We start from the raw sequence: 15,939 nt of genomic DNA, 5'->3' as shown, positions 1-15,939 counted from the left end.
ATTTTCCGCGCCTGATCTATAATTCATGGAGAAAAGCCGAGCTCCCTCACTGGATCACGTCGAAGGCGCGTCAAAGCCATTAAACATTCAGAATAATGTTCAGGAGAGGGAGGGAACCACACTGAGGTAATGTCACGAACGCATTCAAAAAAAAACATGCGTGATTTTCACCGTTTCACATCAGAATGACATAGAAGTTAAAATGGACCCTGTAACCGGACACCTTATTGGGAGAGAGAAAACCTTGATCCATTCGCCACACTGGAAAAAGACACACTTACTTGTATGTTCTCAAACAACGGACCTGCTGAACACATTGAGGTCCTGGTTGTAGCATTATTGCTACAGTTTACAGATGATTCAATTAACAAAAGTGATTGTGTTGGTGGTTTTTAACTTTTCTAATGTATTTTAGAATTATGCATTGATTGATTCCACTTTCAACATCCCGACTGCTAGCCAACCAAACCTGCCAGTGTCCCAATATTTCTGATTACAGTGAAGTTAGAGGTCCTCTTGCAATACAGCCTCTCATACTCAGAAAAAAAACGGGAAATATACAAAATTGATTTACAAGGACGATACCAGAACTGAAGCTGAGAATGGCCAGTAAAGACCGAACAGGCTCGGGCGCTTTGCGCTAAATAGAGACATAAGATGATCTGGTGGAGGTCTTTGTGATAATGATGGGGTCCTCAAGGGCAACTAAGGATGGTCAATAAAGCTGCCATTGTCAGCAACACCCACAGGCCATGAATGAATCAAAAAATGTAATGAAGATATTTCCAGTTGTGGAGGAATCCAAAACTAGGGCCCATGAATATCGGACAGTCACCAATAAATCCAGCTGGGAATTCAGGAGAAACTTCTTTACCCAAAGGGTGGGGAGAATGTGGAATTTGCTACAGAGAGGTAGCTGAAGTGAATAACATAGACACATTTAAGGCGAAGGTGGATAAACATGTTAGGATGACAAATATGTTGACAGGATGAGAGGGAGTAAGATGAGAGGCTTGTGTGGAGCATTATCACCAGAATAGACCCAATAGGCTGAATGATCTGTTTCTGTGTTGTAACTTCAATGTAATTCTATGCAACATATGATGCAGTTATCAGCAAAATGTGCAAGTATATTTTCATACAAAACATCAAAGCTAATGGAGAAGACTGCATAATCCAGAGGTGCAGAGAGATCTAGGTGTTCAAGTACACAAGTCACAAAAAGTTAGTATGCAGGTACAGCAAGTAATTAAGAAGGATAATGGAATGCTATCCTTCATTACGAGAGGGGTTGAACATAAAAGTAAGGACGTTACTCTTCAGTTATACAGGGCATTGGTGAGACCACACCTCGAATACTGTGTGCAGTTTTGGTGTCTTTATTTAAGGAAGGACGTAAATGTATTGGAGACGGTTCAAAGGTTTACTAAATTGATACCCAGAATGAGTGGGCTGTCTTATGAAGAAGGGTTGGACAGACTGGGCTTGTTTCCACTGGAGTTTAGAAGAGTGAGGGGTGATTCAATTGAAGTATACAAGATCCTGAATGGCGTTTGTGGAAAGGATATTTCCTCTTGTGGGTGAGTCCAAGGCAAGGGGGCACTGTTATAAAATTAGGGGCTGCTCTTTTAGGACAGAGATGAGGAGAATTTTTTTGCTCTCAGAGGGTTGTGCAACTTTGGAACTCTGCCTCAGAAGGTGGTAGAGGTGGGATTATTGAATATTTTTAAGGTGGAGGTAGATAAATTCTTGTTAGGCAAGGGAATCAAAGGTTATCGGGGGTAGATGGGAATGTGGAAATCGAAACACAAACAGATCAGCCATGATCTTACATGATCTTATTGAATAGTTAAGCAGGCTTGAGGGGGCTGAACGGTCTGCTCCTGTTTCTATTTCTTATGTTCTTATGTTCTAAATGCAAGAAGAGGCAGCTGTTAAGGAAAATGCCATCTTATAATTAGTTCTGACTCAAGGATCTACACTTGAAATATCAACTCACCTGCTCTCTCCACAGAGGCTGGTCAGCCTTGATGCGTGTTTCCAACACTTTTTTTTTTGTTTTTCTCTCATATTAACAGCATCTGCAGTTTTGTCCACAAGGCTAAAAATGTTCAGAACAAAGGCAGAAAGGTTTAGCTTGCTTCAGTGTTTAACAGTTAATCCAGATAAAGCAGGGGGGTCTGTTCCCCAACTTGTGCTGAGTTAGCTGATGTTAGCCAGAGCAATGAATTAATCTAAGTGACTTCGGCTAGAGAAAGATAGATTAACCAGATTGGTGTTCCCAATTGCTTGAAGATTGCATGTGAGGCCAGCAGGTCCCAATGGTTGGCACTTACCATTGTTTCTGACTCATGCATGAAGAACAGTCACTTACGTGTAGTTCAGGAAGGTGAGCAGCCCTATGGGCTGCATACCCCAGGAAGCTTGTTTCAAATGTTCATAAAAAGTTGTATTTTCCAAAGTTAAATTCATTTCTCACTAATTCCTGTTTATGTTTTCTAGCATGACAACAAATAGCGCAACAGTGGTATGGAAGCAGCAGAAACAAAACACAAAAAAAATTCAAAACTCTATTAATACAGGTTCTGCTGGGCTCTGTGAATTTACTTCCACCTTTTCAGTGTTCAGCAATCATGCCACAGAGATCACTAGATCAATACAGGTGGCTTTATTTGAGGTCAGTAGCAAACACCGTCACTTCTCTGCTGATGTAAAATCCAGTCGATTACCACAGGTCCTTTAATGGCACACCAGATGGTGTGGAGTGTTGCTTAAGCTATGCATTTTAGGTAACATAAGACTGCACATTTATGCAAGGCTACTCAAGTTGTGACACATTTCGTACAAACGGCAACTAAAAATCCCTTTAAATAAAGAAGTTTTTTTCTAATAATCTTTTTGTATATAAAGGCAATCTGAATATTGTTCAAGGAAGTTTGTCAGCACCATTCTTTCAATCCTTATTTGGCCACAGTCAGAATAGCAAATAATAAAAAAATGATGCATGGAAACCAAAGAAATGCCAACAGGATGAGAATAACAATTAGATATTTACAATATGACAGGCAGATTTATGTTTGAACTGGCTGATTCTGGTAAGAAGCATGAGTTCTTTTTCTCAAATGCATTGATGAATGAGCAGTGATAATAGGAAGAATGAATAAACTTGCACTTATATAGCAGCTTTCACAACCTCAGGATGTCCCAAAATGCTTTAGCACCAATGTAATCATTTTGTAGTGTTGTCACTTTTGCAATGCAGGGAAGGCAGCAATCAATTTGCACACAGCCAGCTCCCACACACAGCAATGACCGTATAATCTGTTTTTTTAATGAATGTTGGTTGGAACAATTGTCACAATAAATCTAATTTCTTTGTTATCATCACTGCCACTGGTCTTTAGTTACATCTCATAAATCAGGTCTGTAATGTTTCTTGTCAATAATCAATTGCTGCATCTGAACTGGTTAAATAGTTATCGTCGTCCTGCCTCAGAAAATCCTTACTGCAAAAAAGCATGCACCTGGGATACAATTCAGAGTCAATCAATGAAAATTCTTCCATTGTCACAGATGACCTGCATACCCACAACTTCTTGCTCTTTGGTGCAAGACACCATAATCTCTTCAGGCCAAAATGATGGCAAAATATTTGATAAAGTAGAACAGATTGCAGAGGCAAGGAATTTGTGGCCCACTCCAGTGAAGATTTTGTCTAACCGTGGTTGGATTCTACGTGTGTGCATCTCTGAATTGCACTGAAGAAAGGCATGTTTGATAAAAATAGACAGAATTAATATAAAGTCACCCTGACAATTGCCAAATTATATACATTAATAAATATGCTATTTTGCAACTGTTTTATTTGATTTAAATTATAAAGTATTAGAATGAAATTTAATGCCTTAGGTAATAATTCTTTATTTTACATGGTTTAAACTGAGCACATTTATATTGGCTCTTGAACTTTCATGTTCTCACTTCTTTATTCTCACAATTTTCTCCCACATGTATGGTCTTGCTTTCATCATTATGTTCATGACAGAGGATCTTTTCACTTATTCCAATTAAGTAACTTCAATTATTTTCAGCTGCAAGCTCTTCCTATATATCTATCCAGAATATTATTATTTGTTATACATAATATGGGCCAAATATCTATGTCAGAAAACATTGTTTGATTTGCTTTACTGTAAATCACAATGGTTTGGATTTTGCAGTCAGTGTAATGCTTTCAGTATTCAACATTACTAAGGACTAAATTGGGACCACAAATGTACTGTTAAATGGAGAAATCAGGAAGCTGCTATCTTGAGTTGCCCTGCTCCTCCACCAGATTTGCAATGTTGTTTACTTGCTGAGATATGAAGGGGCATTAAAGTGCAAGTATATACCTACTAGCTAACCATTAAACATGCCAGAAAAACTTTGGGCTGGTGCACTCAGGAGTGAATGATTTTTTAATGGTGTGATGAGTCTTAATTATTGCCAACCACCCTGACACTGAAAATTAACTTTCACAGGTGTGGAGTCTCATTCCTTAAGGTTTTAATTATTGTTGGAGATTTCAACAAATTAAAATTTTTTAAAAAGTTATATTTTTCCATATTTGTCTTATCTCTTTCTCTGTTTCATAATCCCATTTATCTTTATCTTTATTCCACTTTCTGCATGTGATTTTGCATTGAATTAAATATTCTAGCTTACACTTCCTTGGTGCCTTAGTGAGGGATCTTCAATCTGATCGGTTGAGGAGACATGCTGTTGCTTGTGCTGTTCACGCATGCCACAGATCCCCTATAGACTATACAGTTTTGGATTCCTAATAACTGCAAATTTGTTTGTAAAAGACATAGAAAGTCTGTGGTTTAGCGTAAACGTAATGAACAGTGAATGCAGTTCATTTGCCACTGACCACAACATCTGGGCTAATGTATCAGATGTTCAAAGTATGTTAAAAATTCAGTTACAAATTAAAATAAGAAAAAGAAGACTAGCTAATCTTTAAAACATATGGTACCCAATTTCAATTCAATTGCTTTTCTCCTTCAGTTTAGAAATTAGTGACTTGTCAAAGTCAAGAGGTATGTACCATTTGTTGAAAATATTTCAGGTCACACTCAGCAGAAAGCCTAAGTAGATCTTAGAAGGTCTTTGTTCTCAGAGAAATAGACTAGTTCCTCAACTTTAAGGTGTTACTTTTCACTTAGGTATAAATGGCAGTATGTACTGTCATTAGCATTTGTGGGAATACTGTGAATCTATTCTATAAAAGTACATGTCAACAGAACACATCAATGCAGAAAGCAGGTAATTTTCTAAATATGCATTGGCAGCAGGGAACCTCGGTCATTGTTAGCGTGTAGTAAGAAGAGTGCTCCCAAAATACAAGCAACCAAGTTATTTTTGTTTGATTTATAATATACATGGTATAGTTGTACGGTAATATAGTGGTTATATTCATTTGCATGGTATAGTTGTACGGTAATATAGTGGTTATATTCATGGATTAGTATTCCAGAGGCCAGGACTAATGATCCAGAGACAGGAGTTCAAATCCCACCAAGGCTACTGGGGAGTTTAAATTCAGCTAATTAAATAAATATGGAATTAAAAAGTTAGTATCTGCACTGGTGACCTTGAAACTACCAGATTCTTATAAAAACCCATCTAGTTCTCCAATGTCCTTTAGGGAAGGAAATCAATCTATCATTCTTCCTTGGTCTGGCCTTTGTGTGACACCAGACCCACAGCAAAGTGTTTGACTCTTAGCTGCTTTTTGAAATGGTCTCAGTTATATTCAACAAGGTGGCTCACCACCACCACCTTTTTCAGGACAATTAGAGATGGGCAAATAATTTCTGGTTTTACCAGCCACATTCACATCTCATAAGTGAAGAAAGCAGAAGGTATTAATTTTGGATAAATTTGGGAAAGTCGAGCAGAATGTATTAATTTTGGAAAGTTGTCTGTGAATTTTTCAAAACAAAAAACAAACTGTGCTTGTTTGTAAATATGAATCAGAAGTTTGAAAGGATGCTCTCGTTGTGCAAATATCTATGGTACTGTCCACTGTGTCATATATTTTTTATTTGTACTTGATTGTAATGTTTGAATGGATCTTTGTTGTTGTTCTACATCAAATGGTATTTAGAAATGCAACTTCCTTATTTTTATCTATTAATCCTGACACAAAAGCAATGTTAAAGGGTAAAAATAATACTTGGGCTGTAGATTTTTACTCAGTTTAATAGTCTACAATCAAACCAGGAGAAAGAATGTACAACATCAAGGCTTGCATTACATAGATCATAAGTGCAGAACCATTTACATATATTGTTCCAGTCTGCATGATACTCAGTTTAATCATTTGTCACATTTTCTTTAAGTTTATATGAACCAACTCCAGAGATAAAGGGTATTACAGGAAAATTGTACATCCCCAGAGTGGAGGCTTCCCCCGCTGGGTCATTTTCCAACTTGCCTGATTGTTCTTCCCCCTCCCTTGTCAATTATAGCACTGTCACTTCTGCTGGATCAGCAGTCTCAGCACAGACATGGGATCGAGCCTGAAGCATTTTGATCTGTATAGCTCAGTACCACAACAGACATTGCACTTCCTCATTAAGCCAGGAGGGAAAAGTGTTATACTACTTCAAGTCCTAAAGGTGGCCATTTGCTCTAAACCATGACAGGCGAATAGATGAAGGTGCCCATCGTTAGCAAGCAATCAAATGGAGTAGTTTGCAAAATTTGAAATTAGTTTTACGTAAAAGTAAATTATTAATTCTTGTCAATGCCAACAGCAAGAATCAGATCAGTGTGGCCAGATATTCAACATATAAGTTAAGCTTACCTCGAGGTTACAGCCATTTTTCAGGTGATGATTTTGTTTATGACAATTGCTAAGCATTATTTTTAGTGATTTAATGCAAAATTTAAAAAGTAGCAAATTTAACTTGGTAAAATGCCCTGAATAAATGTGATTTTTCTTGTGAACCATCTGCATTTTTCACCCAACATATGCTTTTAAAATAAGATACAAAATGTGAGGCAACTGGTAGCAATTTTTTCCTTATTTGTCTGCACAGAGAGTAATATTTTTAATAAACAGGGCAATGATAATGTACAAAAATAACACAATCACTCACATACTGTAATGCACATCAGAACATTGGTTTTCTATTGATAATCCTACCGTGAAGATTGACTTTCTGAAAATAGCAGAAAAAGCTTTTACAGCTGATTAAGAGAATGCTAAACCATCAAATCACATTATAGACCAAAAGCAACCGTACCCTGCAGAAAATTAACTGAACTGATATGGATGAAGATGAAAAACTAAAATGATAAAGCACCAAGTACACCGTGGAAATATGAAACGCATGTTCATAACCTCAAAGCAGCAGAAAAAGCATCACAGTCATTTTGGTTCAAAAGAGTGGAGATTGACTTGACACAGTCTAATTAAATAAGACATCTCTAAGCTGAGTGAAATGCTCCATGTGGGGATGTGACTATTCAATATAGCGCCCATCTGAGAAAAAAGTCCAAAAGATCCTGTTAATGTCCATAATGTGTTTAGCATTAATGTTATGAGTTCCTTAATTGTGGGGTGATATTTTGATAATTTGAAATAAACTAAAATTATGATCAATTGAAATGAATGGTTGCTAAATAGTATTTCATTGTCATTATATAACAGATCTACAATGAAGAGATACCATAATTAAACATACAGTTTACAGCCTGCAATTGATATTCTTGCCTATTCCACTGCTGTCCTGCCATCTTCTGTCCTCTATACACTTGAGCTCATCCAAAACTCTGCTGTATTCTAATTTGTACTATGTCCTGTTCACCCATCACAACAGCGTCATTTTTGTTTTAAAATCCCTCCATAGCCTTGCTCCCTCCCTATCTCTTTATCTCTTCCAGTACAACCTTTTGAGATCTCTTGCTCCTCCAACTCTAGCCTTTTGCGCCTCCCCAGTTTTACTCATTTCATCATTGGTAGCTGCACCTTCAGGTGCCTGGGGCCCTATGCTCCCTCTCCAACTCTCTACCACTCTCCCTTCCTTTAAGAGGGTCCCAGAGCCTACATCTTCGACCAAGCTTTTGATCACTTGTCCTGATATCTCCTCATATGTCTCAATGTCAAATTGTGTTTGAAGCGCCTTGGAATTTTTTACACATTAAAGGTGCTATATAAATGCAAGTTCTCTTCAGTCAATAAGGTAATCCCATCAGAATTATCTTACCTTTCACATGGGTATTTTCCAACCAAATCATGGCACTCAAGATATATATTTAACATGGTGTTTTCCTCTTTTGCATGGGAACAACAACACAATTAAATTGAGATTAGCTTTCATCAGTTGTCATCCAGGGTCAACATTAAAGTCAAAAGTGATCACTGGCAGCAACATGGCTTCAGTTTACAGCTTCAGCTCAGAACATATTTACATCAGTTAAATATTGATCAAAGTACTGTTTCTTGTGGAGAAAATTAAGCAAGGAAACAATTTGGATTTTGTTATTCACTGATACTAGTACTGTGTTTCTAAAATTAACTTCCCTTTGTTCAGATATGAGCTCCATTTGAATTTATTGGTTCCAGGTCTTTCTCACTGCTGCAGTCACTGCTGTCCACTTTTGTTTTCAAGTTAATGATAACCTCAATTTGTTTTGCGAGTTGCATGGTGCTATCCATTTCTAATGTCTCCTCATCCTCTTCGTCATCATTGAAATTGGGCATTTGAGAGTCTTCTACCTTTCTCAAGTCACTTAGTTCTGTTACCAAGTCTTCGGAGTGCTCTTCTTCAAATGGATCTTGAATTTCACATTCAGATGCCTCTGTCTCTCCCTGTTTCTTGCTGCCAGTGCCTTGGTCATTTATTTCAGAGTGGGGAGGACTCCTTGCTCCTGAGTTGAAGGCAGTGGGTACCTTTACTGAGGATGTAGCTTTGCCTGGCAAATGCAAAATTGTAGCATTAATGGTCTTGTAGTTAATACAGTGGGAGCTTTGAATAGGCTTAAGGGTTAATTCCACGATACTTTATACCTTGTGGAGTGCTGCACTCAGAGTTTAGAAACTGGGTCAGCGTGTTGCAGCCCTGTCTCTGACCCTACACTCCTTACAAGTTCAGCCTCCCCCCCCACACTGAGGAGGTGGAATATATCATTTAACTTTTTCATCTCATGTCCATCACAGCAAAGCAAGCATGAAACAATATGAATTTTTTGTGAGTTTGAGAGACTAGGGTCAGGCACTTCTTCTTTACAGCTATCTGTGGAATTACTTGCCAATTGCCAATTGCAAAGGTTGGAACGAGAGATGAGATCCTGGCCTGAGTTCTGATCACTAATTTAGAAAATAGACTGAGGTGAAGAAGGTTCTTTGGCCCATTAGATTTCATCCTCCTCAACCAGCACCCTCACTCTCGGTTTGCTTTGCCCTGCTCTGAGGTTAATGAAAATGAATTCAAAATCTAGACAGCTTAAGATAGAGAAATAGTGGAAAAATTGGTCTCTTTTTAAAACGAGGCTTTTAAAAATTATTAAAGCGAACTTAGGAGTGCTGCAAATTGGCTGGGCTAGAGCCTGTGCCTAGATTGTCCACTCTCTCCTGCCACTCAGTGAGGTATCACACCAGGAGCACTAACTTTTAAAACTGTCCCCCCACCCCACCCCACCCCACCATGTGTTGAGCTCATATTTTAGAAATTTTCCTAAGAGCCACCTGAAAGCTGCAGTCTGTCTGGCCCAAAATTAGAAAGTTGGTAATCATATAAATATTGTTAAATTCTCTCAGGTCATTTTTTGTGCTGGACAGAAAAATCACTTGGAACTTCTGATGATTTACAACACCAGACCTGGGGGACAGTGGCATAGTGGTAACATTCCTGTGCTGGATTGGAATTCAGAGGCCCAGACAAATGCCCTGGTGACAAAAGTTCAAATCCCACCACAGCAGATGGGGATATTTAAATTCAATTAATAAATCTGGAATAAAATGCTAGTCTCACAGTTAATAATCATCATGAAACTACTGGATTCTTGTAAAAACCCATCTGGTTCACTAATGTCCTTCAGGGGAGCAAATCTGCCATTACACCCAGTCTGGCCTATATGTGATCCACAGCAATGTGGTTGACTCTTGACTGCCCTCTGAAATGGCCTAGCAAGGCAATTAATTGTATCAAACTGCTACATAAGAAAACACAGCGGATGTACCTATACCACAAGGACTGCAGCGGTTCAAGAGGTGGCTCTACACCACCTTCTCAAGGGCAATTAGGGACGGGTAATAAGTGCTGACTTGTCAATGGTACTCACATTCCAAGACCGAATACAGGAACATATACAAACTTGCAGATTCTTCCTCACCGATAAACATCCAAATAGCTTTGTTGAACCTGAAAAAGTCTTTGGATGTTAATTGGTTACAGTCCGGCCTCCTGAACATCTCCAATACTATCGAAAACAAAGATTTTTCTTGTGAGGGCTAACATGCTAACACAAGGAGAATGCTGCCTGTCGGCTTAAAATGCAGGCAGCTGGCATGGATGGCTGAGTAGAATCTTATTTCGGTGCAATGTGATTACGTAGATTTTATTTTGCCTGAGTATGATAAGGAGAAAATTTACACTGCAGAGGAAGATTTGCATAATATCTTTGTTGAGTAATTAAAGTAGAAACTAGCTAACCAGACAGAAAAAAAAACAAATGGGTTTATACCCATTGAGGAAGAAAATAATTCACTGGCAGCCAATTGGTCACAATGCAGACAACAGACAAGACTTTATTGCAAAAGTAGCAGTAGAAGTGGACCTCAGGTGTTTCTGAACAACAATAGTAATATACTAAGATGTCCTTTGTGTGTGGTGTAATAAAATCGTAATCCCTTTCTTTCAATTTTGTTATAGATGACTCAGAGAGGAAATCCTCCCCCAGGTTGCCTTGTCAGTTGTAACCGAGGAAAGTCAGTTAGATTGATGGGCGCTCCCTGAGCTTATCAACTCTTGGTCAATGTGGCCTACCATTAGTTACCCTACACTCCAATTGGTCTGTTATTACTTCATAACCAATTACATAATGCTGGCCAGCCAGTCAGATTGCTGGTCCTCAGTAATATCTACCAACAGCAAATACGCTGCTGTTGCACATCCCAAACCAAACTAAGTGAGGCCGGATATATTGCTGAAGGCAATTATAAAACGAAGACAGGTCAGGCAGAATACACTAAATTGGTGAAAGTAGCAACATGCTAAGTGAAGGGTGTTCAGGAATATGGAGTTAAGGTGGGTAAATGAAGTTAGAATACAGATCAGTCATGATCTCATCAAATGGCGGAACTACATTCAAGGGACTACATTTGTTCCTTTACTCCTATAATAGAATCATAGAGTGACAAAAGAAGGCCATTCGGCCCATTGTGCCTGTGCTTCATGCTAAGAAAAATGCCACAGTGTGCCTGCTCCTGCAGAAGTGTGATGGGTGGAATTTCCACCTCCTGATGATCACATCCCAAAACCCAGGTACAGTTGCTCTAGCAGTCATGCTGGGTGACCCTATCGCACCTCCACAAGTGTGGATAGCCACGCTGGAAACAACAGATCATGCTACAGAGACATTGCAGCTCTGGGTGATGGAAGAGTCAGCAGTCCAAGTAGGACTGAAAAAACTGCCAAGACATGAGACATTTTATTAAATTTTTTCCCTCACAGTAGCTGCAAGCCCATTCCTCAATGTGGATTAACCCTTCCGTGATGATGAAAAAATTCTGTAATTAGTGGGTGTTCTCCATCTCACTCCATCTTTCAGGTGCTCCTTTAAAACCAATCCCTTAAGTGAGCTTTTTGGCTATCTGCCCACATACCACCCCCCAGCCCCCACCATTTTTGTTTAATGGCACTCCTGTGAGGCACCTTGGGATGTTTTGCTATATTAAAAGCGCTATATAAATGCAAGTTATTTTTGTTGTTGTCTTCACATGTACACGTGCCAGTACTGGATGAGCAGAAATGACAACCAAACGAAGCCAATATCTTACGTTTCTGTTACCGACTCCAACCCCCTCCCCGGTAACTACTTTAGGCTGAACGAGACAGTTGAACACCCTTGGTGTCATACTTGATCCTGAGGTGAGCTTCTGACCACATATTTGAACATCACAAAGACCATCTATTTCCACCTCCATAACATTGCCCAATTCCACCCTGTCTCAGCTCACCTACTGCTGAAATCCTCATTCATGTCTTTGTTACCTCTGGACTTGGCTATTCCAATCCACTCCTGGTCAGCCTCCCATATTCTACACTCTGTAAACTTAAGTTTTTCTAAAACTCTGCTGCCCATGTCCTAACTTGCACCAAATTCTGATCGCCCATTACCCCTATGCTTACTGATCTACTGACCCAGTTAAACAATGCATCAATCTTAAAATTCTCACCCTTGTTTTCAAATACTTTCATGGCCTCACCCCTCCTTATCTTTGGAATCTGCTCCAACCCAATATCCCTCCGAGCTTTCTGTACTCTTCGAATTCTGGCCTCTTGAGCATTCCCAATTTCAATCACTCCATCATTGACGGCCGTGTCTTTAGCTGCCAAGGCCCTAAGCTGTGGAATTCCCTCCCTAAACCTCTCCACATCCCCACCTCTCTTTCTTTCTTTCAAAGCTCATTCAAACCTACCTCTTTTTAGCCATTTGCCCAAATATCTCCTTATGTGCCTCAATGTCAAATTCTTCTTTCCTGTGAAGCACCTTGCGATGTTTTATTATGTTAAAGGTGCTATGTAAATATAAGTTGTTGTTGGGTTTCACTTCATGATAGCATGCTGGAAATCATACCATTTCTACTGAACCTTCCCCTGCAGCTCAGTGTGTGTAGAAATCCCTCTGAGATTTCCCTGAATCACCATTGCTGAAACTGATTGCATGGTCATTTATTTCACTGCTGCTTTTGGGAGCTTACTGTCCACATTCCATTACAACAGTGACTACACTTAAAAAAAGTTGTTAAGCTATTTGGGACATCCTGAGGTCATGAAAGTTTCTATGTAAATGCAAGGCTTTCTTTGTTTCTTTATTACGGAGATACAGCTGCTTGTTTCTTTTATTCCAACCTGGGATGTGGGCATCACTGGGAGGTCCAGCATTTGCTGCCTATCCCCAATTGCCCTTGAAAATGTAGTGGTGGTGAGCTGTCTTCTTGAACCACTGCAATCCATGTGGTGTAGGTACACCCACAGTGCTGTTAGGGAGTTCCAGATTTTTGACCCAGTGTCAGTGAATACAGTTCCAAGTCAGGTGTGTGGCTTGGAGTGGAACTTGTAGGTGGTGATGTTCCCTTGCACCCGCTGCCCTTGTCCTTCTAGGTGGTAGAGGTCACAAGTTTGGAAGATGTTGACAAAGGAGCCTTGGTGAGTTTCTGCAGTGTGTCTTGTAGATGGTAAACTCTGCTGCCACTGTGCTTCGGTGGTGGAGGGAGTGTATATTTAAGGTAATGGATGGGATGCCAATCAAATGGGCTGCTTTGTCCTGGATGGTATCGTGCTTCTTAAGTGTTGTTGGAGCTGCACTCATCCAGGCCAGTGGAGAATATTCCATCACACTCCTGACTTGAAAATGGTGGACAGGTTTTGGTGAGTTACTTGCCTTGGGGTGTTGAGTCAGAGTGGAGGAAGAACATGTGCAATTGCATTTGAGCGAAGGAAAACATTATACATTTTTCATTACAAAAACAAAAATACCTGGAAAAACTCAGCAGGTCTAGCAGCATCAGACTCGAAATGTCAACTATGCTCTTCTCCACCGATACTGCCAGACCTGCTGAGTTTTTCCAGGTATTTTTGTTTTTGTTTTGGATTTCCAGCATCTGCAGTTCTTTGCTTTTATACATTTTTCATTAGTTTGTAATCCACCTTTTGACATGTACATGTAGCTAGCTTTTATTCAATACTCGGCTGTATGGAAAATAACCCAGGGCACCCCGTTATAAATACATGGAGCTAATTCTCAAATTTCTAATGCTATTTCACCATGAAGTATTGTAGACTTCTTTTCCATGGGGGTGGTGTGAAGTAAAATATTGCCCATTTCTCCAGGCTGTCCATGGCTCTCTTTCTGAAGTCATGATAGATAATCAGGAGAATCTCTGCAGACAGTTAATAACTAACTGGCTCTGTTTCTGGAGCCTCTTTTTTTTTAACGAGTTTAAGCCTAGACCGGCTGCCGGATCCCACATCCCATCAGATACTCTTGAGGGCATGAAGGCACAGCAGAAACCCACTCGCAGTTCAGAGTGAATTGGCAGTCACACTCAAAGTATAACAGGGTTAGAGGGACGTACTGAAGACAGTCCCCCTGGGGTTAGGATTGTAGCATTGTCGCCATAGGGCAGAGACAGGTTTACCTAACCGTGCTTTAGCTGACCTGCAAGTGTGAGATCTTCTGGTTTCAGCCGCAACAGAAAACAACGTTCTATTCCCTGCCATCTCTCACATTGATGAAAATTTTAAAAAAAAAAACAATTTTACACATATTTTAAGTTGTAAAGTGATTATTACAGCAATAAGGCTGCTTCAAACCTCTGGGAGACATATTACTGCAAATTTAGGGTTTGTATCATGATCAAAATGCAAAGCATAGAAAGATCTCTTTTACAATGGACAAAAAAAAAGAAAAGGAATTTTCCTTTTTGCAATTAAGGGGAAGCCGGATAAGCATAGGATGGAGAAAGGAATATACTGTAGTGTTCAAAGAAGAGTGGGAGGAGCCTCATGTGGAGCATAAACATGGACCGGTTGGGGCGAATGGCCTGTTTCTGTGCTGTAAATGCTTTGCAATCAGGTTTTTGTCTGTTTAATCTTAAGAGGGGTCTTGTGAAATTTGTGCTGAGGTATTCATATTAAGTTTGGTTCAGAGACGATTGAATCTTCAACCCACACACTTTCTTGGAATGTAAATGAGATGCAGTTAAAGCATCTCCTTAAGATAGATGTTCTTGCAGACCAGATCAGTTTGAGACTAGGATGTTAACAGAGTCCAGGGAGGGAGTTGGGTGAACCGTTGTGAAACGGGTTCATTCTCATGAGTCCAGTGGGGGTTTTTTGCCAAGGAAGAAAACAACTAAGAAGGCGGTAACTTTTTTGACTGGCAGGTCAACCGGCCAATCCCCAAACACAGAGCGCTTGGGAAGGGACAGGTTTCAAATCAATGGCTCCTTGTCTAGCTGAGAGGCCGTTATCCCGGTCACTGTTCCTGGGATGGCTCGGTTCAATAATTAAGATGGGCAGCCTATATCTGCAGCAGTGGGGAAAGTCCGACTAACACCTGAACACTTTGACTGGAGATGTTCAGGGAGTGCCGAGTTCTGAGGTATGAATACATTGTGACAACTTTGAGCTGGTCTTGCATTGGTGTGTAGGATGTTTTACACAGTGACAATCTCTGCTTCCAGGGAGAGGAGGTCCTCCCTGCAGATGATGGCGGAGGATTTTCTGTAGAAACTCACAAAGCAACACAGTCACCACTGGTTGCAGCCTGCATGGACCCCACATCTGGGTCAAACAGGGAGTTCCTGGGATGACAGTAACCGTGTATAGCTCCTGGGGCAGGATCATTAGAAATGCCCACCATTGGCTCCCAGAGGCCCATCGATGTCTGAAGATTTTGGGAGGCGGTTTTTCAGTCTCTCCCTCGTGCTGCACGATTTCAAGTCCTTTAAAAAGAGAAAAAAAATTGAGTGCTGTTTCCTGAAAGTAATCAGGGTTAGCAAACTGGACATTGTGCTGCCCTACATAGTGTAATAGCATGACATCACACACTTGTGGCCACTTGTGTATGTATGTATATATAGCCAAAACCAGATTAAACTAACTTCAGTTGGTACCCAACTTTCCATGTGACACATTTTCTGTCCTGCAAAAATAT

The 15,939-nt window shown here is 39.9% G+C and overlaps 1 protein-coding gene across 3 annotated transcripts in view; it reads right to left on the bottom strand.

Annotated features, from left to right (window-relative positions):
* Window positions 1-7,919: 7,919 nt before the first annotated feature.
* LOC121272372 overlaps window positions 7,920-15,939 on the bottom strand; it is a 131,842-nt gene continuing 123,822 nt past the window's right edge. For 2 of the 3 annotated variants that reach the window (XM_041179020.1, XM_041179026.1), the window contains exon 11: window positions 14,619-15,727. In XM_041179020.1, coding sequence (XP_041034954.1) covers window positions 15,363-15,727 — 365 coding nt within the window. In that variant the 3' untranslated portion in view covers window positions 14,619-15,362. Of the gene's footprint in view, window positions 8,971-14,618; window positions 15,728-15,939 lie in introns of those variants that run through there. The other variant, XM_041179034.1, reaches the window with a different exon arrangement.

The sequence above is a fragment of the Carcharodon carcharias genome, chromosome 2 (genome assembly GCF_017639515.1).
Source record: "Carcharodon carcharias isolate sCarCar2 chromosome 2, sCarCar2.pri, whole genome shotgun sequence".
NCBI lineage: Eukaryota > Metazoa > Chordata > Chondrichthyes > Lamniformes > Lamnidae > Carcharodon > Carcharodon carcharias.
The sequence above is the reverse complement of the archived record's forward strand: the minus strand, read 5'-3'. Positions and strand labels throughout refer to the sequence as shown.